Genomic DNA, 24934 nt, shown 5'->3' on the forward strand with positions numbered 1-24934 from the left:
AGAACCAGTAATTGAAAATTTGACAGGTAGAAATTTGTCCCTGGCCACATGTGTTAAGCATGTGATATGGTATCCAATATCTGTCACACCTGGCTTCTGAAATGTGGTTCAGCTGAAGTCAATTAAGGCAAGTTTCAGAAGTGAAACACAAAAAGCATGCCATATTGTGAATTCACCATATATGACCAAGGATCCATCTCTGCCTCCACAAATTTTAAAATAACATTGATAATTATTAATACTTCTGATTTCTACATTACTCAGTTTTAATTTTGTCCTCTGTGAAAAAGGTGAGTTAAAAATGTAGTTTTTTTTCTTTCCTGCTTTGCAAGTTGTCAAATTCTTCAAATTAATTGGCTGCTGAGCCAGCTTGATGACACAGTTGCAGATTGTAAATTGTGCCTGAGTGCAACTGGTCAGAAAAGAAAAATACATCCCACACAATACACTGAAGATTTTGTGACTGGTTCCTTTCCATGCTGCTGATTGCAAAATCCAGGTCATTAAGCAGATCTAATACATTTGTTGATAAATAATCCACTGTTTAACTCCAAGGCAGAGTACAAAGTTAATGGCAGGATTCTTGGTAGTGTGGAGGAGCAGAGGAATCTGGGGGTCCATATCCACAGATCACTGAAAGTTGCTTCACAGGTGGATAGGGTAGTTAAGAAAGCTTATGGGGTGTTAGCTTTCATAAATCGAGGGATTGAGTTTAAGAGCCACGAGGTAATGATGCAGCTCTATAAAACTCTGGTTAGATCACACTTAGCGTACTGTGTCCAGTTCTGGTCGCCTCATTATAAGAAGGATGTGGAAGCATTGGAAAGGGTGCAGAGGAGATTTACCAGGATGCTGCCTGGTTTAGAGAGTATGCATTATGAGGAGAGACTAAGGGAGCTAGGGCTTTACTCTTTGCAGAGAAGGAGGATGAGAGGAGACATGATAGAAGTATACAAAATATTGAGGAATAGATAGAGTGGACAGCCAGCACCTCTTTCCCAGGGCACCAATGCTCAATACAAGAGGGCATGGCTTTAAAGTAATGGGTGGGAAGTTCAAGGGAGATATCAGAGGAAGGTTTTTTTTACCCAGAGAGTGGTTGGGGCATGAAATGTGCTGCCTGGGTGGTGGTGGAGGCAGGTACATTGGTCAAATTCAAGAGATTACTAGATAAGCATATCGAGGAATTTAAAATAGAGGGATATGTGGGACTTTGTTGTATGCAGATTGGTTGTTATATTTTCCTACACAGCAAAATAATTGCACTTTAAAAAATATTCATTATTGGTAACGTAGTTTGAGGTCCCTTAAGGAAGTGATTAACTATACAATTGCAAGGTTATTTTTTCAGTGTAGCACTAAGATAACTATAACGTGCACAGAGAACAAGTGGATATATTACTAACAATACATTTCACAGGATTAAAAAAAACAGCACAATGCTGCCAGTTTTTTTTTAATACAATTAAATGTTTCAAGTTAATAATACATCCACCTGAATTGTGAAAATATATCCAACAATAACTTTGAAATTACTGTATTCTAAATGCAGGATAAACCATTTTGAATATCAAAGTACCAAGGTGAAATGGTCTGTAATAACTGAAATGAGGGGACCAACCCAAGGTGCCAACATAAGAATACTTCCATAAAGCACATAGTACAAACACAGTCATGCAATTTTCCCTACATTATAATGATAAAGCTATCGACAATACTTTGAATATTTTTAAACATGTTGCTGAGGAAATCTTTCCTCAGCATTTACCATAGCCTTATAACAATTACAGAAAGTTCACAGCATACAAGGAAGCCTTGGTAACTTTATTAACATCTGTAATTAAGTTTTGCATAAGAATGAATGCTTTATTAAGCCTTGGAGGTCAAATTAATTAAATGTCTCATCATTTAAACCATTGTAAGAGTTTGACTACTCTTGTTCACTTCAAGCTGCTAAGCGGAGTGGGGAACGAGCCAAGTGGTTTATAAAAAGCTTGAAGTACAAAATGCTCCAAAAAAAACAAAGCAATATTTATGTAAGACAGATTGATGATTGCATGAGAGTGGGACAAGTTCTTGAATGACAGTTATAAAGTTCTCAAAGTATCTCCTATTCTTCAGTCTAATGAGAGATTTCCTGTACATGCTCTGTCCAATGAAATGATAAACCTTTCTCTTCTGATAATTAAGAATTTTGTGAGAGATTGCTAATCTCTTTGCTAATAATGAATTAAGCATTTAAAGACATTAATAGTGATGAAATGAATCACATTTTTTTCTGTCCCAGTGTAATTTTTGATGTGAAAACACACTACATTGTTGCAGGAACTTAATAAATGTGTAGGCAAGGTATTTGTTATTTATGAAAACTAATTCTGAGGGGAAAATATCAAACATGCACTATCCAAGTATTCAATGGAAAAGTTACACATTTATAGCTCAACCAAATACTGTAAAACTCCGAGGATCCAGTATCCGATTGTTCGGCATCTGGTTCACTCATTAGTGTGGAGTGTGAACCAGGATTCCAGAGTTCATGCTACATGTGTGACCAGAGCCGGGGTATCAGAGCTGTCGGCCAGGTGTGCAGCCAGAGCAGGGATAGAGGTCTGGAGCATCAGGTGTCAAGAAAGTAAATAGGTTTGCAGCCAAGGTGCTTGTATACTTCCCGCTCCCTTTAAAATTACTGGATTCACTGGAAAATATATTATACTACTATGTAAAATGCTAAATTTAAAAAAAAGTAACATCCAATATTTCTAAAAATCTGCTAGTCTGGCATTACCAAATTTCAAGGGTGTCAGATTATCAAAGTTTTACTGTAGATGGAAATTAATTATGAATCAGGTTGAAAAATGTGATCCATGTGCCAGGAGATGGAAAAGTAACATAGACACATCTTCAGTGAAAGTAATCAGGCTAGGTCACAATCTCATTCATTTTCTACCCAGCAGAATAATTGGTCAAGAGGATCTGGAAAGATAAAATGGGCCAGGAACTATCTATTAAAAACTCATAATTCTGAACATTTTAGATTTACTTTCTCTTATTTTCATGGTAAAATCTCAGATGGCAATGAGGAGGTATACAGGAGTGAGACAGATTGGCTGGTTGAGTGGCATCACAACAACAACCTTGCACTCAACGTCAGCAAGACCAAGGAATTGATTGTGGACTTCAAGAAGGGGAAGTCGGGAGAACACACACCAGTCCTCATTCAGGGGTCAACAGTGGAAAGGGTGAGCAGCCTTAAATTCCTGGGTGTCAACATGTCACAGGATCTATCCTGGGCCCAACACATTGATGCAATCATGAAGAAGGCACGTCAGCGGCTCTACTTCGTTAGGAGTTTGAAGAGTTTTGGTATGTTGCCAAAGACTCTTGCAAATTTCTATAGATGTATGGTGGAGGGCATTCTGACTGGTTGCGCCATAGTATGGTATGAAGGCTCCAATGCACAGGATTGCAAGAGGCTGCGGAGGGTTGTAGACTCAGCCAGCTCCATCATGGCCACAACCCTCCCCAGCATCGAGGACACCTTCAAGAGGCAGTGCCTCAAGAAGGTCCATCACTTAGGACCCTCACCATCTGGGACATGCCCTCTTCTCATTACTACCATCAAGGAGGTGGTACAGGAGCCTGAAGACCCACACTCAACAATTCAATAACAGCTTCTTCCCCTCCACCATCAGATTTCCCAATGGTCTATAAACCCATGAACACTACCTCGTCATTCCTTTTTTCACTATTTATTTATTTTGTAATTTATAGTCATTTATGTCTTTGCACTGTACTGCAGCCGCAGAACAATAAATTTCACGTCATAAAAAGCAGTGATAATAAACCTGATTCTGAATGGTGCCAGATGATTACATTTTGTTAAAAAAAAGGCTGAGAAAGAAAAGAAATTCAGGACCTGCTTCTTTTCAATATAAACGCCAAGCAATGGAAAGTATGTAAATTACTTAGACGCCTGAGGAACATGCCAAGATAGAAATAATTCAGCTGTACTCTTGCTGTAATCATTAGCCTATAAACATTAACCATGGGCATAAATTTTTGCAGGAATCAATGGGGTCAAGGATAGGAAATTGAAGTCAGCAGCTTCCCAGAGAGCAAGTTGTTCTGCGGTTTCATCAAGTTGGCCAGTAAACACATCACCTCCTTCTGAGTGGGCTTATCTCTCGAAGTTATATTCACACATCAACGATGCTTGATCTTCTGCAGCCTACTTGCTGCAGATCTGGTTAGTTTCCCAAATATATTCTATTGATTTTATACTGAAATAGTGCCACAGAGTGTCTCCTTTTTAATTCTAGCCAATCTTCCAGGATATCAGTTTTAAGAAAAAAAGTTTACATTTAAAGAGCACCTTTCACACCTCAGGACACTTTGAACCTTCATAATGTGCACACACAGCAGCCAATTTTACATGCAGCAAGGTCATAGGAAACAGGAGGCGTGTGAAACCCTTGAGCCCATTCTGCCATCCGATGAGATTTTGACAGCCATGTATTCTAGTCACCAACCCTTTATTCTCCATGACTGTCTGAAACAGAACCAACCAGTACACAACCTTTACGTGACACTTGACTGCAAGTTGGGTTTTGGATCTCATATGTACTCTCTCCAAGATCATTTATTTCCATCTTTGTAACTGCCTTCCTCCAATTTTTCCTTAACTCAAAATAGTTTTCCTGCCTTTTTTGCCACCAGATTTAACTTTTCCAACACATTTCTGGAAAGGTTGTTCTACTCTGTAAACTTGCCATCCAAAATTCTGCTGTCCATGGCTTTCACTTCAGCAATGCTTCCAAATTGTTTTCAAAAATATTCATGGTATTGCCACTCAATATCCCTTTAACATTTCCTTGCCCATGATCCTCAAAATTACCTAGATTCCTTCACTCAATATCCCTTTAACATTTCCTCGCCCATGATCCTCAAAATTACCTAGATTCCTTCAATTATCTTTGAATGTCATAGAGTCACAGTCATACAGCACGGAAGCAGGTCTTTCAACCCAACTAGTCCATGCCAACCAAGTTGTCTTCCTGAGCTAGTCCCATTTACCTGTGTTTGGCCAATATCCCTCTAAACCATTTCTATCCATGTCCTAGTCTAGATGTCTTTTTGTATATCACTTCTACAGCTTCTTCTGGCAGCCCATTCCATATACCCACCACCCTCTGTGTAAAAAGTTGCCCCTCAGATCCCTTTTAAATCTTTCCCTTCTCACTTTACACCTATGCCCTCTAGTTTTAGACTCCCCTATCCTAGGAAAGAGACTGTGACCAGTCACCTTATCTATGCCCCTCATGATTTTATTATACCTAAGGTCACATCTCAAAGCCCCAGCCCATCCTTATAACTCAAGCCCTCCAGTCCCAGTAATATCCTAGTGAATCTTTTCTGCATCCTTTCCAGCTTAACAACATCCTGCCTATAGCTGGGCGACCAGAACTGCACAAAATACTCTAAGTGTGGTCTCATCAACGACTAATATAGTTGTAACATGACATCTCAAGCTCTGTACTCAATGCCCTGACTAATGACGGCAAACGGGCCACATGCCTTCTTCACCACCCTGTCTACCTGTGTCTCCACTTTCAGAGAACTATGCACCTGTACCCCGAGGTCTCTCTGTTCTACAACACTCTCCAGGGACCTACCATTTACTGTTCTATCCCTGCCCTGGTTTAACTTATGAAAGTGCAACACCTCGCACTTGTCTGAGTTAAATTCTACCTGCCATTCTTTGGCCCACTTCCTCAGTTGATCAAGATCCCATTGTAATCTTAGATAACCTTCTTCACTATCCACTGTGCCACTAATTTTAGTGTCATCCACAAACTTACTAACCATGCCAACTGCATTCTCATCCAAATTATTAATACAGATGACAAACAATGGACCCAATGCCAATCCCTGTGGCACACCACTGGCCAAGGCATCCAATCTGACAAACAACCTACCACTACTGCTCTCTGACTCCTTCCATCAAGACAATTTTGTATCCAGTTGGCTGGCTTACCTTGGATCCCATGTGATCTAATCTTTTGGACTAGTCTACCATGTAGGACCTTGTCAAAGGCCCTGCTAAAGACCATATAGACAACATCCACTGCCCTGCCCTCATCAATCCTCTTCATCACCTCTTCAAAAAACTCAATCAAATTTGTGAGACAATTTCCCACACACAAAGCCATGCTGGCTAGCCCTAATCACCCTTGCCTTTCCAAATGCCAGTAGATCCTGTCCCTCTGAATGCCCTCCAGTAACTTTCCCACTACTGATGTTATGCTCACCAGCCTGTAGTTCCCTGGCTTGTCCTTGCAGCTCACTCTAAATAAAGGCATAACATTTTCCACACTGCAGTCTTCCAGCATCTCACCCATGGCTAAAGATGATGCAAATATCTCTGCCAGGACCCTGCAACTTCTTCCCTAGCTTCCCACAGTGTCCTGGGATACACTTGGTCAGGCTTCAGGGACTTATCCACCTTAATATGTTCTAAAACCACCAACGCCCAAGCTAAATATTTCTTTGCAATTTCAGGTTGGTAGGTTAATTGACTGCTGTAAATTGCTCCGCGTATCAGTTGGTTGCACAATATGGGGAAACTGATGGGAGTGTAGGGAGAATAAAATGGGATTAATGTAAATGGATGCTTGATGATTGGTTTAAACTCTAGGCTGAAGGGCCTGCTTCTGTGCTGAATAACACTGTGACATTACTTAACATGCCACCAATCTTTGAGTCATCTGCAAATCTGAATATGTAACTTCCTAATGTGTTACTTAAATCCTTGTCATTAATAGGTGATAATAATAAATTGGTGGCTCAACATGGATCCTATTAGGACACAATCAGTTACTTTCAAATTTGAATGCATACACATTATCCCAGTTCTGATCAAACTCCTAATCTGGATTATAATTTCCCTTCAACTCCTATGAGCTAATTGTTTATTTTGAGGAATCTTAAGGAATACTTTTAGGAAGTTCACAAAAAATACTCTCTCATACATTCTCCATCTACTATAGTCAAAATATGTTTGTTACCCTATACAAATCCACATTGGCTCTCTAATCAATTGAAATTTCTTTATGATGTTCAGACATTCAAGCCTCAAATAAAGATTACAATATCATACAGACAGAGGACGTTGGTCTAACAAACCTAAAGTGTTCTTTCCCAACTTAATTATTCAATGAAGATCCCTTTGCAATTTTAAAATCAGAAGGAAAATTTATGAATCAAGTGAACTTTGGAAGTCAAAGACTACAACACCTGTAATACAATAAAACCAAACCTAAGTGTTTTTTTTTAAAATTATTAATTACCTTGACAGCACACAGCACTGGAACTATAAACAAAATTTCTGATCTTTCATAAAGATTAGTTTGCAGTTAAAGTTGGAGGCATAAACTCAGGTCACAAATCACCAAAAAGCATACTGCTTCAAATCCATTTTGTTTTTAAACAGTGAATTCTTTGGGCTGAAATTTGATAAAAATCAGCTTGAGGTAACAAGTATATTTTACATTCACATCTATCATCCCTTCTCATGATTTGAACTGTTCTTATGCAAGACCTCAAAAATTTGAAATCCACAATCCTGTAAGCATTACTTCCTCCCACAATCTGTAAATGTTTAAAGCCAAGCCTTGAATACATATTTTCAACTTTTTCTTCTCCTAGCCCTTCACCTTGGGTGTTTCCATAACAATATTATCTACTTTCAAGCAGAAACTACTGAAAACATCTCTCAACATCCCACCCAATAATAAGTTTTTCTGTCACAAGAATGCACAACAAGTAGTTGCTGAGTAAACTAAAATAGCTGGCTATCTATCATTTGAGATGAATATATATTGACTCAGTTTTGTGCACCAAGATAACGATGCATTGAAGCAATTTATTTAAGCAAAGTCTTAATCAAGAGAGGACAAATATAATGACTAAGATTCCTCACTGGTCACTTGATAGGTTTGAGAGTTTGGCAATACATTGTATATTTAAATAACTACTCATCTTACAATCATAATATAAAATACCAGACAGGGTGGAACTCAAAAGATAAAAAAAATCAAAAAAGAAACCAGAAGGATTTAGGAGGCTATGCATTTGTTAAGATAACACAAAATCATGTTTCAGGTACAGAACTCTTCCTCAAAATTGTAAGATTGCACTAATGTCATTATGTTTATTTTAATTTGCACTGATGAGATTGTTTATTTTGTCATGTAAATTATGCATAATTTATGTTAATTTAACTTTATGTTAACTTATGTTTGTCATGTCCTGTGCTGCCACTGCAAAAAGCATTTATGGCATTTATACCCTGGGTATGTATGCCTATGACAATAAACTTGAACTTGAAGCTATTGTGGGTGAACCATATTAAAGGAAATGACAACTGGGGAGAGATGGAAAGAAATAAGGTTGTGCAATGCACATGGGAGAATAGAAAAAGGCTAAGTGGCATAATATATGCATTAAGTGATGTAAATAAGAAGAGTAATGTCAGACAAAGATCATGCATGTAACTCTGTCCAGGAAAGTAAAAACAAAATTGACAGTCACCAGTGATCCCAGTTAGTGGGAAGAAGGCTGGCCCACACCAATGGATTACTGTGTAAATTCTACAAACAACATAAGAATTAAGACCAAGAAAAGGGCTATCTGGCCCTCAAGCCTGCTCCTTCATTCATCAAGATCATGGCTGATCTTCCACCTCAGTTCAACTTTTCCTACATTATTCCTTTATCCTTTGTTTGCATTAACATCCAGAAATCAAAAGATATCTGTTTTTAATAGCAATGACCAAGTCTACAAAGAGATTTCCAAACCATTGCCATCCTCAGCGAAGAAAAGTCTCCTCATTTCAGTCCTAAATGACCTACCCCTTATTCTGAAACTGTGACCCCTGGTTATCGATGACTCAACCAAGGGAAATTTCTTCCTTGCATCCAGCCTACCGAGCCCCTTAAGAATTTTGTAAGTTTCAGTGAGAGGTCACCTCTGATTCTTCTAAAATTCACAGAATACTGATGTAGTCTCAGCAACTTCTCATTACTTGCCATCCCAAGGTCAATCTTTGCTGAACATTATAATAAGGAGACCAAAATGGTACTCAATATTTCAGATGTGGCCTCACAAAGGTCCTACAGCCGTCCCTGTGTTAGCAAAGTCCAATTTAGGGACACCCCTATATACAGTCAAGCTCCTATAATGACATTAAATTCAAAAGTATGGCATACGTATATATGTTCATTCCCATGAACAGCAGAACTAGTTTCCTCTCTCTCTCTCTCTCTCTCCACTTTTAGTAATTGTTCTTTCTCTACAGCCATATGTGCATTTGATGCTATTCATTACAATACAATGTTGGTATGGTTATCAAATTTGAGCATTTCTGACTTAACAGACAAAATCAACTTACAGTCTTATGTAAAAACATAACCTGTTACCTGGGAATGGTCTTGTGTCAATGCAGCAAGACATATTTATTCCTCTACTCAAATCCCCTTGTAATAAACCTCCAACACATGATTTATCTTTCACTTTCTCGCTGCACTTGCATGTTCCCTTTTCAGTGATTAGTGAAGAACACCAAAGTACCTTTGAACATCAACATTTCCCAATCACTGTTTAAAAAAACACTCTGCAATTATATTTTCTACATCAGTGCATATGACCTCCTATTTTCCCACATTATATCCCAACAGCTATACTCCAATTTGACGTATCCACATCCTCCTGAAATCCTCCCGACCCTCAATCCCACCTAGTTTTGTGCATCATGTACAGTAATCTCGGTAAACATTTCCGAATTTAACATAAATTCGACTCTCTCCCCCTCAATTTCAGTAAAAATAAACAGAAATTGCAACTTTATTTCGGGAGCAAGAACCTGCATTTTCATGGGGAAATTCACGATCTCGGGTGACCTTAATGCATTTTTCACAATGAAAGTTTTGAGGTGTTGTCCCGCATGACAGGGCAGTCCACTCACGTAATGCAACAACCAGATTGTAATCAGTTAATCCTTTTCACTGCTAGTGGAGAAGCATAAAATAATGCTCAGAACAATTTAGAGGGTGAAAGGGCATCTGCCCAGGAAGCCGTGTTGAGGGTGACACAGACCGAAATTGCACGTCGCTCAAAATTAGAAGTCAATAGGTCGTGGGACAGGGAGGAAGCCAAGGCGAGGCAAACATGAAGCAGGTGAAGGGGAGTCTCTCACTGGGAATCGGCGAGGGCCAGAGGACCGTGGTCGGGGCCCAATTTTCACCCAGAGAAGCAGGGCCCCGGCACCAGCTACAGCCGGAAGGGGGCCCACCATCCATCACCGCAGTGGGGACTGACAAAAAGCGCCACCTCCCCGCCCCAGGACCCGAGCACTGCTCAGAGCAGAGCCGAAGCTCTCAGACCCCGACCCCCCAGCCCTCCTCTCCCCTCCGGGTCTCCCCCCCTTACCTCCGAGCTCATTGTTTCCATGGTTACTGGTCTACCCGGAGCCGCCCGGCACGGCGGACTCGGGAAATACCAACCAGTCGGAGGCAGGGAGAGCTAAAACCCAACATTTTAAACGTTAAGAAAATTAGAGGCTCGTTAACTATTATTTATTTGTAAATTATATTTAATATTATCGTTATATTTATTACTATTATGTATGGCTATAATTATGTGTTGAAATGCTGCTATTTGTGGAGCGAATCCACCCTCCCTCTTGTTGGTGGGAAAGTCAGAACTTTCGTGGTGACGCTACACGTCTGCCTGTGGTGGGCCGAGCGAGTGCGCATGCGCTGCCCGACTGCGGACGATTCCTTGGGAACCGCCTGTTCTCCTGCTCAAGTTTGACGAGTGAGTGTCAGCCTGGCTGTTTGTGGAGCACAGACAGGTATCACAGCTCCTGTTTTCACCCATTAACGTTATCTCACTGGATCCACATGAGGATCTGTAATTGCTGGTAACTGTAGAAGCCTATTTTTGTTCCAGCTGAGATCAGTTGATGTTGAACTTGTCAAAACACTTTGGTATTGGTTTATTATTGTAACTTGTACCGAGGTACAGTGAAAAACTTGTCTTGCATACCGATCGTACAGGTCAATTCATTACACAGTGCAGTTACATTGAGTTAGTACAAAGTGCATTGAGGTAGTACAGGTAAAAACAATAACGGTACAGAGTAAAGTGTCACAGGTGCAGAGTGAAGTGTCGCAGCTTCAGAGAAAGTGCATTGCAGGTAGACAATAAGGTGCAAGGTCACAACAAGGTAGATCGTGAGGTCAGAGTCCATCTCATTGTATAAGGGAACCATTCAATAGTCTTATCACAGTGGGATAGAAGCTGTCCTTAAGCCTGGTGATATGTGCCCTCAGGTTTCTGTATCTTCTACCTGATGGAAGAGGAGAGAAGAGAGAATGACCCAGGTGGGTGGGGTCTTTGATTATGCTGGCTGCTTCACCAAGGCAGAGAGGTAAAGACAGAGTCCAAGGAGGGGAGGCTGGTTTCCGTGACGTGCTGGCTGTGTCCACAACTCTCTGCAGTTTCTTGTGGTCCTGTGCAGAGTAGTTGCCATACCAAGCCATGATGCATCCAGATAGGCTGCTTTCTTTGGTGCATCGATAAAAGTTGGTGAGTGTCAAAGGGGACATACTGAATGTCTTTAGCCTCCTGAGGAAGTAGAGGCGCTACTGAGCTTTCTTGGCCATGGCATCTACGTGATTTGACCAGGACAGGCTATTGGTTGTGTTCACTCCCAGGAACTTGAAGCTCTCAACACTTGGGCTCACTGGCACGCTTCCTGCTTTTAAGAAAAGTATTTTGTGTTTCATTATCCTGCAAAAGTACATCAAATTTAAAGATGCTGCTTCTTTAAATGGGGTGCCTATTTGTTGTTTACACGATGCAGGTTTAATTTTACTTTGTTTCACAGAGAAGTGTTTGCTGCCCTGGTGGTCCTCGACTTTGCTCAGAACATTTAACAATGCTTTTTTCAAGGCGGTCTGAGTGCTGTACGCTGCATAGCTGGCTCTGGAGTTCAGATCCTCGGTATGACAGTTGGGATGTTGTCACGTCCCAGAGCATTTGCTGCATCTACGTTTTCAGTTGTTTCACGATATCATGTGGAATTGAATTGGCTGAGACAGTTTCTGTGTGGTGGTGAATGTGGGAGGAAGCAGAGATGGATTATCCATTCATCATCTTTGGCTGAATATGCTTGTCTTTTTGTTAGGACTCCCAGGCCGGGCCCTGCTGTTATCCAACCTTTAAAATGTTATTTATACAGCACATTAACAGCCCCTTCTGGCCCAACGATTCTGTGCCGCCCATTTTAAACCCATGTTAACCTACCCGTACATCTTCAGAATGTGAGAGGAAACTGGAGCACCCAAGGAACATACAAACTCTTTACAAACAGTGACGGGAATCGAACCCCGATCACTGGGATTGTTCTTGTTTTCTGGTAAATAGTCTAACACCACTTACAACTGGATATGTTAGTACTTAAGAGCTTTAATCTGATCCATTGGTTGGGAGATTGTTCAGCTCTGCCTCTTGCATTCTGTTTGGCATGTATGTAGTCCTGTATTGAGCTTCATCAGGCTGGCACTTTATTATTTTTAGGTGATCCTACTGCCATGCTCTTCTGCACTCCTCTTTGAACCTGATTTGATCCCTTGGCTTGATAGCAATGGTAGAGTGAAGGACTTGGATGGCCATGTGGTTATAGATTGTGATGGTGTACATTTCCGATGTTGCTGTTGGTTCACAGCACTTCATGAATGCCCAGTTTTGAGCTGCCCAGTCTATTTGAATTGATCCATTTAGCATGTTCATAGGTCCACAACAAATTGAGAGTGCCTTCTGTATGAAGGCAGGAATTTGTCTCCACGAGGATAGTGCTATGGTCTCTCCTACCAATGGGCAAATGCATCTGCCACAGATAGATTGGTGAGGGCAAGGTCAAGTAGGTTTATTTCTTGCGTTGGTTCACTCACTACCTTTCACAGAACTAGTCTGGTAACTATTTCTGCATAGATTATTTACAGAACATGCAGGGGTACTGATTAGTACTCTTCATTTATATACAAAAACATTGTTATATAAATAATTTATAAATACTGATTAATACTCTTCCTCTGCTCCTCCTTTGCCAGTCCCTTGGCATTGAGGATGACTTCCTTCCACTCTAGTTCTTTGGTTTCTGAGGGATGGTCAATAAGATCAACATAGGAGCCACACGCTCTGCCACAGATGGGTCGTGTGGTCCCTCTGCAACTTGCGCTGACTTCTGTGTGCACGCAATTAATGGACTTGACATTCTCAATGTAATCCCAAATCCACCTTTTCCATGTCCAGGAATCCCACAGGTTGCGTGAATGTTCCATTTTTTAATTGAAGTAAGTTTTGGGAAGGGTGTCATGAAAACAACCTTTCCCTCAATGTCAGCAAAACAAAAGAGCTGGTCATTGACTTCAGAAAAGGGGGCAGTGTGTATGCACCTGTCTACATCAATGGTGCTGAGGAGAAGAGGGTTGAGATTTTCAAGTTCCTAGGAGTGAACATCACCAATAACCTGTCCTAGTCCAACCACATAGATGCCATGGCCAAGAAAGCTCACCAGTGTCTCTACTTCCTCAGGAAGCTAAAGAAATTTGGCTTGTCCCCTTTGACACTCACCAACTTTTATTGATGCACCACAGAAAGCATCCTATCTGGATGGATTATGGCTTGGTATGGCAACTGCTCTTCCCAGGACTGGAAGGAACTGCAGAGTTGTGGACACAGCCCAGCGCGTCACGCATAACAGCCTCCCCTCCGTGGACTCTGTCTATACCTCTTGCTGCCTTGGTGAAGCAGTCAGCATCATCAAAGACCTCACCCACCTGGGTCATTCTCTCTTCTCTCCTCTCCCATCAGGCAGAAGATACAGGAGCCTGAGGGCACATACCACCAGGCTCAAGGACAGCTTCTATTCCACAGTGATAAGGCTATTGAACAGTTCCCTTACAGGATGAGATGGACTCTTGACCTCACAATCTACCTTGTTTGACCTTGCACCTTACTGTCTACCTGCAATGCACTTCCCTGTAGCTGTGACCCTTTTCTCTATATTCTGTTAGTGTTTTTACCCCGTACTACCTCAATAGACTGTGTAATGAATTGATCTGTATGAATAGTATGCAAGACAAGTTTTTCACTGTACCTCGGTACAAGTGACAATAATAAACCAATATCTTATTATACCTTCTTATGACGTAGAGGCTATTTAGCTTGCTGAGTCCATGCCGGATCTCGGCAAACCCATCAATTCCATTCCTCTGCTTATTTTCCCGTGATCTATTATGTCTCAGCTCCACCTTGATTGTCCTACCATCCATCTACACCAAGGGTAATTAAAAATAACTAATTAATCTAGCAATTAAGACATCTTTGGGATGTGGGCGAAAACTGGAGTTCCTGGGGGAAACTCATGCTGTCACAGGAAAGCATGCAGACTCCACACACGTAGCACTGGAGGCCTGGGTTGTTGGAGCTGTGTGGTAACAGCACTACCTGCAGAGCCAAGTGCCATTCACCCTGGTAGTCTCTTGTCATGATAGAGCTCTGAATGGATTGTCAGTGTCAGCCATGTGATCAACTCGTCCTGCCATTGGAGTGGAGTGTAATTAGGCATAAGTTGCTGGGGATGGTGGAAAGAAGACACTGAATTAGCTCTTACCTTGGCAGTGGACATGGAGGACTTTGCAGAGAGAGTATCTTGCAAACTACCCACCTGTCTTCCTCATTAACCACCAGCTACCCCATCAGTGGAAAAATCTATGGTTCCAACATTGACCTCAATAGCCACCTCAGAACACACAAAGCTTGAGTGGATGTCATTCTTTTTGAACCCAAGGGACTGACCCAGAAGAAAGAATACAAATGTAAGTCTTTCTTTTAGAATCCATCCTGAAATTCCTGTAGTCTGATCACCCGCTTAACAATTACCCATTATTCTGACAGCTTCTAGTCTACTTCTGGGTTTTATGTTGAATTTCTACTGCTTTGAGAATTTGCAGCAGCTTCCCTGAACTTTGTCAATATCATTCTTGATACATGTGGCTGGTGTCCATTTTATGTAATACCTCCTTAAAAAAAAATTGAAGATTAAAGCAGAATCTTCTTCTGAAGCCATGTTAGCTACCACTTAATCAGATAATCTACAAATCTGAAACACTGAATTTTATAGGTGTTCAAAAATTGACAACCATTCCTAAATTGGAATGTGCAAAGCAGGATGAAATTTGTAGCTGCTGTAAGAGTAACTAATTGTAAGTAAAGTTATTGAAATTGGTTGTTCTTGCCTTTTATTAAAGATGATAAATGATTTGGAAGAGATTGCTGGGATCTACCGAGAGCTCAGCAAATTGCCAACTCCTTTGAAAGCCTGCGTCAGACCACAGGTTACGTTGAACCATAAAGAAAAATACAATATCGTCTATGCAGGTACACAAATGATAATCACATCAAGGTGCATGCATATGTTAAGCAGTCTTGCTGTTCTTTAAGTATGGTGTCATTGTATATTTTCTCATTTATGAGTTTAAACCAAAGGATATAGCTCCTCTCTTGTTTTTTAAACAGTTTGTTGAAATGTAGCATTATTTTCGGGAGAAAAGGATATTACAACAGATAATCCAACCATTTCCCATCATGGCACATTGTAAATTTGTTTCAATAAATCTAGTAATTTGTGGACTAGAAGCAGAATAGTAAAGAATGTTGTTTTATATCAAAAAAAAAACATTCTGGTTCATTTGTGTCCCTGAGGAGGAAAAACTAGTCATCATTATCCAAGTTGTGTGGCACCAGAGTCCTGTTTTGCATTTGGTTCCTGATGTTGTCAGGTAACTAAGGATAGGCTGTGTGGTGTCACCTATCATCCAAAAACAATGAATGTTTTCTGCAGGACAAAAATTGTAAGTGCAAATTCATTAGAACTAATATACAATAAATTATATCAACCATTGGTCCAGATTATGCTGACCACTAGTTGGCAGTTGTGTTAAGAGCTAACTGGCTGAAGTGTGGTGTCAGGGCATTTTAGATTTTGTGCCAGCACTCCACTGCATGGAAATAGAGGATGCACTGGAGGTCAGATGTGGGAATGTCTGACTTCTTGTTCTTACTCTGTGTTGACCAGGTGGTTGCTGAGCTGAGGGGCTAGCCAGATACACTTCCTATCTGGCCCCTTAGTTGTGCCAGTTACCACTGGAATACATCTCGGGAGTGGGACTACTGACTTGCACTAGTTTTTTTTTAACTTTAATTCAAAAATTAATTAAAATAAATTGCATCACTTAATTTTGTCTTAAGTATTTTAGAGTTATTTATTCTTTTAGCTCTTTTTGTCAATGTCTCTGGACCAACCTGATGACCTTCTGATCGCTTGTGTCATCTGAATACTTTTTTACTGTTTCAAATGTCCCTAATCATTGGAGACATTTGAAAACAGTGAAACGGTATTCCAATGACACAAGCCATCAGGTCAGTGGGGCCTAGGTTTCCAACACCTGATGCCTCGTTGCTGTTCACTGGATTTGCTGGGCGGTCACTCAGCTGCAAAAGAGAAGTGCAACTGCAGGGCTATTGATGGTGTATGGGGAAATAGAGAGTCATAGAGCCATACAGTACAGAAACAGGCCGTTCGGACCACCATGCCCATGCTAACCATTGTACCTATCTACACTACTACTTCTTGTTTTAGACATTTCTGCCATGGGAGAAAGATTCTTACTATCTACTCTCTCTATGACTCTCATAATTTTATATACCTCTGTCAGGTCATTCCCCCAACCTCCTTCACTCCACTGAAAACAAACCCAGCCTATCCAACCATTATTAAGGTCCTCCAATTCAGGCAACATCCACTTCAGTCTCCTCATAGTATGGCAATCACATCCTTATGGTATGGCAACCAGAACTGCACACAATACTCCAAGTTTGGCCTAACCAATATTTTGTAAAGTTGCTCTGTGATGTCCCAGCTCTTATATTCTGTGCCCTGTCGGATGGCATCCCATATGCCTTCTTCACCATCCTATTCATCTATATTGTCATTCTTCTGAAACTATGGACTTGTACCCAAGGTTTCTCCTTTCAACAACACTCCTAAGGACCCTGTCACTTATTGTGTATGTCCTACCCTTATCTGACTTCTCAAAGTGCATCACCACGCACTTGTCAGGATTAAATTCCATCTGCCAATGCTCTGCCCAATTCTCCAGCTATAGCCTCGAGAACCATCTTTGCTATCTACAACATCACAAATTTTCGTGTTATCTGTAAACTTACTAATCATATCTCCTAGTTTCACATCCAAGTTGTTAATATATATCACACACACCAAAGATCCCAGCATCAATCCTTGCCATACACCAGTAGTCACAGACTTTTAATCAGAAATGCACCCCCTCTCCACCACGCTCTGCCTTTTATCATTCAAGAAATGGCCAGGTCTAGCAAGATCTGTCCCAATGCTGTTAAGTTATTTTATATAGCCTGCAATAAATCTTATTTAGATGTTTAGTTGTGAAACTTTAAATGCTTTCATTTGGGGTAAAAAATAAAGTTCCAGAATTGCTATATGTGCCTTGACTAACATGTCTTAATCATCCATTAAAGTGCTGAAATGTTCTTGTATATGCAATGAAAGTATATCTGGCCATTATGTTATTCTGTAGACATTTATGGACATTTTTATCTGTTTCTTTATCCCATCTAACAAATTTAGAAAACAATGTTTTGAAAATCTTTAAACATTGAGGAAGAAATGTTCCATAGTAAGATAAAACCATAATGATAGTTAAAGGTAAGTCATCTAATGGATATAAACAGTTTAGCAACATCAATATTTAGGAGAACTTTTTATTTTTGTGACGATACATATAGCATTGCCAGTGCATTTCAGAAAATTTGTGCTCTGAATTTGAATGCAATTTAAGAGATGTTTTCAAATTTGCACGGTATTTTTGAAATCTAAATCAGAAAGATCGAAAAATAAAAACTAGCTTTCCAAACATAACTTGCATTGTTGAGTCTTATTATGGAAAAGGCCCTGTTGAAAGTTGTTATAACAACCAACAGTATTTGAGGGATGCTTTAGCCACTATTTTGACAGAGACATGTATAGTCAATTTAAATGATTTCAATTTTGTTAACATCTAAACCAATTTGAGCTGGTTATCTCAATATTGAAATTAACTAACAGTTAGTCTTAGACGAGAAGATGATGGCAGCATGTATCAAGTGATGGAAGCACTAACCTATTTCCTGGTATGTCAGCAATTTACAGAATCTTGGAAAAGCATTTATCTAATTAGCAAGACCATTACTGTGTTTCTTCAATGTATTTATGGTGTCACTGCAAGAACTAACTAGAGCTGTTATTACCCTATTGTAGGGTTAGCTGTGAGTTTGTCTATGACATGATGAACCTAGAGTAAGGTAGTAATAATGATCCACCTGCCCCCCCCGCCCCCCCATCATCACATCTCCACCCTCTCCCTCTGCCTATCACCCACCCATCGGTTCCCCTTGTCTCCCCACCGCCCTCCCTTTATGCCATGCTCCACCTTCCTCTCCTATTAGATTCCATCATCTTCAGCCCTTTTGTCACTTCCATCTATCACCTCCCAGCTTCTGACACCATTCCCACTCTCCCCTCCCCCATCTGTCTATCTCACCCCACCACCCCTCACCCGGATCTACCGATCACCTGCTAGCTCTTGCTTCACTGCTTCCCTCCACCTTTTTTTATACTGGCTCTCTCCCCTCTGTCTTTCAGACCAGAAGAATGGGTCTTGCCCCGAGATGTCGACTGCCTATTTCCCTCCATAGATGCTGCCAGACCTGCTGAGCTCCTCCAGCATTTTGTGTGTGGTTCCGGGTTCCAGCATCTGTAGCACAAGAGGCTACAGGGTAATAATGTGTTTGATGTTGTTTTCAGAATGGTCTCAGAGGGATCTGGAGCGAGCTGAGTGGGTGAAGGCATTTCAAGAGTACATTGTATTCCATGATGAAAGTTCCATTGTGTGCACTGGCCCTTCAGGAAATTGCACAGAACTGCAAGGCGAGTGAGTATAACTTGGGCCATACATGATTCAAGAGGTTACTGATTCTCAATTAGACTCTTGTCTCTATTTGACTTCAACGTTCCATCATTGTACAAATGTCTGTTTTATCCAGACAATCATTTCCATCTGCATTTTTTATTTCTGTCACCCTATTGAACTACATTTTGCATATATTGATGGCTTATTAATGAGTTTGGCTGCTTTCTCTAGTATGGAAGGGATTTATAAGCCCCCTTCCCTCTTACTGGCACATACTGGCTATCTTACCTCTGCACCTGAAGTGTCAACCATTCCTTTGCCTCCACAGATACTGCTTGACCCACTAAGGTCTTCCTGCAGTTTGTTTTTTTTTACTCCCCTTGACCTTCCCTTTCAGTAGCACTGAGAAATTGTATCATTATGCTGGTTAATATTATCTGAAAAATATAGACCAGAAATTTGACCTTAACTTTTGGATACCTTTTAACTTGGACAGTTGTTGGGATCGGGATGTTCTGTTCCAAAAGGTGGAGAAATTCTGTGAGTATTTTTGAAAGGGAATTGGACAGGTGCTTGAGGGTGATGGACTTCTAGGGGCATTGACCAAAATTGGGGGTGCGTGACTGCTCCGAGGCATGATAGATGAATAGCCTCCAATTCTCTTGTTTTTGTAATTCTGTGATCTTCCTCATTCCTGAGGTATAATGATATATTTCTGGTAATGCCTGTGATCAGTTAGTTGTTGTTGTTTTATGGCAGCATTTATGAGAATGGGAGAATATAATACTTCTAGATCTACTCCTGTTCATGAAAGTGTTTGCCATATAATTTGTGTTACATGAAATATTACCAGATAGTGAATTTTGAATCTGTACAGTAAGACAACGAGCTTGCTAGTGTTTTGTTAATCTTCTAAATGTCGGGTTTAACGTCAATCTGAACTTTGACCCACAGATTGCTGAGTAGAGATTCGCCCTCTGGCACTTTGAAGGCTGTCATCAGGGAGCATACCAACAGAAAGCAGGAAAAGCAGCAATATCTGGAGGTAACTATGTTTAGGATGGTGAAGGAGTGGGGGTTGGGAGATCATCACTATAATATGTGTGTGTTCATTTAATAATACCAAATAAAATGTATTATGCTGCAAGATGAAGCAAAAAATCATTAAAGTTGATTAAAAATCTGTTCTAAAGATAATAACCTGAGTTTCTTCAGTCTATCCATGTAACTAAGGTTCTTCATTTGGGAAAAATTTTAGTTGACCTCTTCTGCAGCCTCAAAGTCATCACATCTTTCCCAAAGAGTGAAATGCATATCTGGACAAAATACTCCATTTGTAGTTAAACCAGTATTTCATAACAATTCACCATAACATATGGGTGGTTTAACCATTGGGTGCATTGTAATAACAAAGAAGGAGATGGGCTGAGGTGAATCATGTATGGTATGAATTTCACATTGTTTTATGTCTGAGTTCAAGCAAAACCTTCGTAGAATCCTTCCTCAAGAGATCATGGCAAGTAAAATCTGTGATCTAGTACATTGTGGAAGGCACAGGATTTGTACCTCAATTTGGTGAAAATGATTTTTCTTGCTGTGTGTTTTCTTGCATTCCCATCAATCAGAATCTGAAATGATTGCCTGAATTCATGAGTTTAATCCCAGAATCAAATTTTGCTAACACTTATGTTGTTTTTGTTGAGTTGGTTGATATCACATAGGGTATTATCATTTGATATCAATCCAGCCAACTAGTATTCAATAACTCCTGCTGAAAAGTGCACATGTGTAGTTGATGTTATAGCTTCATTCCTTTTTTTCATCATTCAGGTCTCTGAGATGCAAGACTTCCTGCTATCATACTTCAGCTACTGAGAAACCCATATCACTTCTTTCATTTTGTCTAATGTACAGCTCATATTGTCTAAGTTCAGTTGAAGAAAGGTCATCTTGGGAGGTTTCACTGAACTGCTGGTGCTCATATGTAGTTGAGAGTATTATAAGTCATTGCCTTTGGAATGTAAAGAGGCAAAGTGCGTTGCATGGAAGTTACAGCACAGAAACAAGTAAGAGGCCTGTGCCAGTGTTTATGTTCCACTGATTTGATCGTAGGTATTTGAGTTTCCTTGAATCTTCCTTTGTCTAATCCTTGGATTACAGATTTGCGCCATGCGTGAAGTGAATCTAAAAGTTGTAGAAAGAAAAACTAATTGAACGCTGCATACTTTAAAATCTTAGCTTAGTCAATTTTGACCTTGGCTTTTAACAATGAATCCAAGTTCTGCTTGGCATAGCAGAGTGGTATGTTTCTGTACAGGGAAACATTGAGAGCTGTATATTAGACAAATGGAGAGAACTGATACGAGCTTCTCAGTAGCTTTAAGCATGTCAGCGGATAGCCTTACATTTCAGGGACCTACGTGACAAAAGAAAAGCAGTGAAGCTATTAGACTGGTCAAGAAGCTACTCAACCTGAATGCTCTGCCATGTAAAATTCTAGCCAGGCAATCATTCTTGAAGTATACAGAATTATCTGCTGAGATTATGAGGAATACTTGTTACATTTGCATCGTGAATGTGGACATTTAATCCTGCCCATTATAAAGGATCTAGAATACATTGTTGCTGGAAGGTCAATTGGATAATGCTGCTTTAAAACTGAAAAGCGATTTTTATTTTGTGTGTTTTTGTTTGGAAAAAAGTATGATGACTACTACCATGCCATTTTTTTTGCCACTTGTTACTTCTGGACATGAGTTACTTTTGCACCACTGATCAAATTTACATATAAGGTGTGTATGGTGTGGTGTCAGTCAGCATGCAGTACTTTTTGCAAAGCAGTGCATGGGCACTTGAGCCACATGGTTCTGGGAACAACAATTTAGCTAGCAAAACGCGGGATTAGGATACTTGTCAGGTAAATGAATCACCTATCTTAAACCAACTTTGTCCACTGTATCCATCTCCTTCACAACATTCCACCCCTTGCATTAAAAATTCATTGCAAAGAGCAGTACGCTATAATTCTTGATGATCTTGGACTGCAATATTGAATGAGTTCTACACTGTTGTGATATAGATGGGATGATAAACTGAAACCTCATATTTTACACTCCTAGCTGGATGTTACAGATTGTATGGCACTATTAGGAAGGACAGAGGAGTTCTTGTGTTGTAGCTAGACTTGATCCCTCAACAGATACTACAAAATAGATCATCTATCCATTTTGATGACACATCTATTGTTAAAAGCAAAATATAAAATTGCTTAATTTTGTGTAAAGGGTCTTAACTATCAGTTTTATGAGTGATGTAATTTTACCGTGGATTGCTTGTTCTAACCATTAGATATGGAACAAAACCTCCAAGGAGAAAAGCATAAACCTGACAGCACTTGACAAGCATGGCAAAGTGTATGAAGATGGTACGTAGTTACTGAACAATTTTTCATAATCCAAATCTCAATGGTTTAATTTGGAACAGTTTAGTTTCCATGATTACTCATTATATAGATTATTGAATTATTTTCTTCTGATTGTATGTTGTGAATATTTTATTTGCGTAACTGAAATAATGCAACCAAAAGGATATAGTCACATTACATAAGAAATTCTACCATATATAACATATTATCATATTAATGATCTTGTTGGTGTTTCCAACAATTGTTATTAGAAACTTTGGATAATACAAAGTTTTTTTTCAAGTGTCTAGATCTCACAACTTTAAAAATGTGTAATGAAAGTGATTTTTTTAATATATAGATTGCAAATTTGATGTGTTCGAACTCTATTTGTCTTTCCCTCTGCCCTCTCCATCAGATCAGTTTGGCTGCCTGGAGTGGTCTTACTCCGAGACTTGCATTCTGTACGTTGCTGAAAAGAAAAGACCCAAGGCTGAATCCTCCTTCCAGTCTAAACCAGAGCTCAGTGTAAATGAGGACATTGATGACAACAGAGCAAAAATTGGCCAGAAACCTGAAAAAGTATAGTATTATTATTTGCTCAGAAAAGTACACCACGCTTTCTTATTTAACCAGACTGTCGCTGGAAAACCCCGAGAGATAAACGAGAGCTTAGTTACTTGAATGGCTTCAGTCTCTTATTCAAAAACTGCATGAAGCTCCTTCACTTTCTGTTTATTAGAAATAAACTTAAACTACAGGTATGAATAATGGGGCAGCTTTGCCTTCATAGTAATAGCTTTGTATCTATTAAGAAATTTTCTAAGAAATTACAGACAATTTACTTTCAATCATTGCATTGGAGATGAGAGAGTGTGAGCTAAGATATTGGATACATGTTGAAAAAATTGTTCTGATGTCAGAATATGTTAAGTGTGCACCATTTATGGAAGTTCCATAGTCATGGCTATTTTCACTTGCAGATGTTTGAAAATCACCCATGTTTGAAATGGTGAACACTGCCTGAACAGTGATAAATTAGGTCAAAGAACCATCATTTGATGTAAGCTATGTTTGTCTTTCTCCCGCCTGACCTCCCGTTTCAAGCATTTTCTGTTCTTATTTCATATTTCCAGCATCTGCAGTTTTTTGTTGATTTTTCAGTGTCAAAGACCTGCCAGTTGTTTGTTGAGCAGCCATACAACTTAGATTGTGCCCTTGAAAAGGTCACTTCAACATAAGCCAATATGACACAGCAAATCAATACAGAAGGTACCAACACCAGGGAGCATGCCCCAGCATTTTCCAGGAGAAATATATTGGCAGTTAAAGAAAGAATGGATCTATGGTAGGACAGACTCCTTCAAACTCCTATACTTGAGCATTGTGACAGTCATTGAAAAGCAGCAGATGTGCTTAGCTAGAGTCTTGAGGTTGAGATAAAAACAGAAAATGCTGGTAACTTAGCAGGTCAGGTGGCATCTGTGGAAAGAGAAACAGATTTAACGTTCCAGGGCAATGACCCCAGCTTTGCATTCTGCCTGACCTATTGAGCGTTTACACCATTTACTGTTCGTAGTTCAGTTTTCCAGTATCTGCAGTTTTTTTAAATTTTTCATTTACTCTTGAGGTTGACATTTGTACCTTCAGAGTTCTGAGCAGCAGACTGCAGACATTGTGAAATGTAACAGAGCAAACATTACAACCAATACATGATCCTGATAGGGGAATGATGAATAACTGTAGCTCAGAACAGGGGAGCAGAACAATGTTTTCCAGTAACCCCACTTGCGACTTAAATCGCTGCAAAACAGAAAATGGCATCACCAGAGCTGCTACAAGCACTCTTAAAATGTTATGTTACCAATGTTAGCATTAAGCTCAATGGGAGCTTCTGGGCTGATATCTGACACAGTGTTAATCATATCAGAAATGTTGCAGCCTCTATTTTGTCATTAGCTAACTTCATTGGATCCTGTAACATATAAGAGAGCCTCTCAATCTACTTGAGTAGTGTACAAAATAACTTTTTTCCTTGTACTGTGATTTTTTTTTTTCCCTGCAGGGATGTCAGTTTGTATATTGGGAGGATTGGGGGGAAGCCTTGACAAACAAGAGTACTCCAGTCCTCTGTGTCCTGAATATTGGGAACAGAAACATCTCAGTACTGGAGGGGATACCTGAGCATATTTCTCCAGGGCAGGTTGGTATAATTCTTCAGTTATTCACATCTCCTTCTTTATAATTGTGTTCCTGGTGTTAGTGTCACAAAGTAGACTTATGGTGGCAGAATATGGTGAGCTCAAACAAACACTAATAAGGCATGGTTTCAGATGTTTTCTGATTTTGGCCAAATGACCACTGGGAGGTTAAGTTCTGAATCACATGATCAGCGAGACAAAAAATGAAGGCATTGGTG

At 39.9% G+C, this 24934-nt stretch overlaps 2 protein-coding genes across 8 annotated transcripts in view; one reads left to right on the forward strand and one right to left on the reverse strand.

Annotated features, from left to right (window-relative positions):
* Positions 1-10564, reverse strand: part of apeh (acylaminoacyl-peptide hydrolase) — a 61042-nt gene extending 50478 nt beyond the window's left edge. Inside the window, exon 1 of one of the 3 annotated variants that reach the window (XM_052018392.1) lies at positions 10486-10564. In XM_052018392.1, coding sequence (XP_051874352.1) covers positions 10486-10506 — 21 coding nt within the window. In that variant the 5' untranslated portion in view covers positions 10507-10564. Of the gene's footprint in view, positions 1-9476; positions 9609-9919; positions 9942-10485 lie in introns of those variants that run through there. The other 2 variants (XM_052018393.1, XM_052018394.1) reach the window with 2 other exon arrangements.
* A 188-nt stretch (positions 10565-10752) lies between these two features.
* LOC127571719 (acylamino-acid-releasing enzyme-like) overlaps positions 10753-24934 on the forward strand; it is a 45563-nt gene continuing 31381 nt past the window's right edge. For 2 of the 5 annotated variants that reach the window (XM_052018355.1, XM_052018359.1), the window contains exons 1-7: positions 10753-10872; positions 15375-15504; positions 19007-19133; positions 20067-20157; positions 22461-22536; positions 22934-23097; positions 24581-24718. In XM_052018355.1, coding sequence (XP_051874315.1) covers positions 15375-15504; positions 19007-19133; positions 20067-20157; positions 22461-22536; positions 22934-23097; positions 24581-24718 — 726 coding nt within the window. In that variant the 5' untranslated portion in view covers positions 10753-10872. Of the gene's footprint in view, positions 10910-14328; positions 14408-14874; positions 14943-15374; positions 15505-19006; positions 19134-20066; positions 20158-22460; positions 22537-22933; positions 23098-24580; positions 24719-24934 lie in introns of those variants that run through there. The other 3 variants (XM_052018356.1, XM_052018357.1, XM_052018358.1) reach the window with 3 other exon arrangements.

This window comes from Pristis pectinata, chromosome 6 (genome assembly GCF_009764475.1).
Source record: "Pristis pectinata isolate sPriPec2 chromosome 6, sPriPec2.1.pri, whole genome shotgun sequence".
Classification (NCBI taxonomy): domain Eukaryota; kingdom Metazoa; phylum Chordata; class Chondrichthyes; order Rhinopristiformes; family Pristidae; genus Pristis; species Pristis pectinata.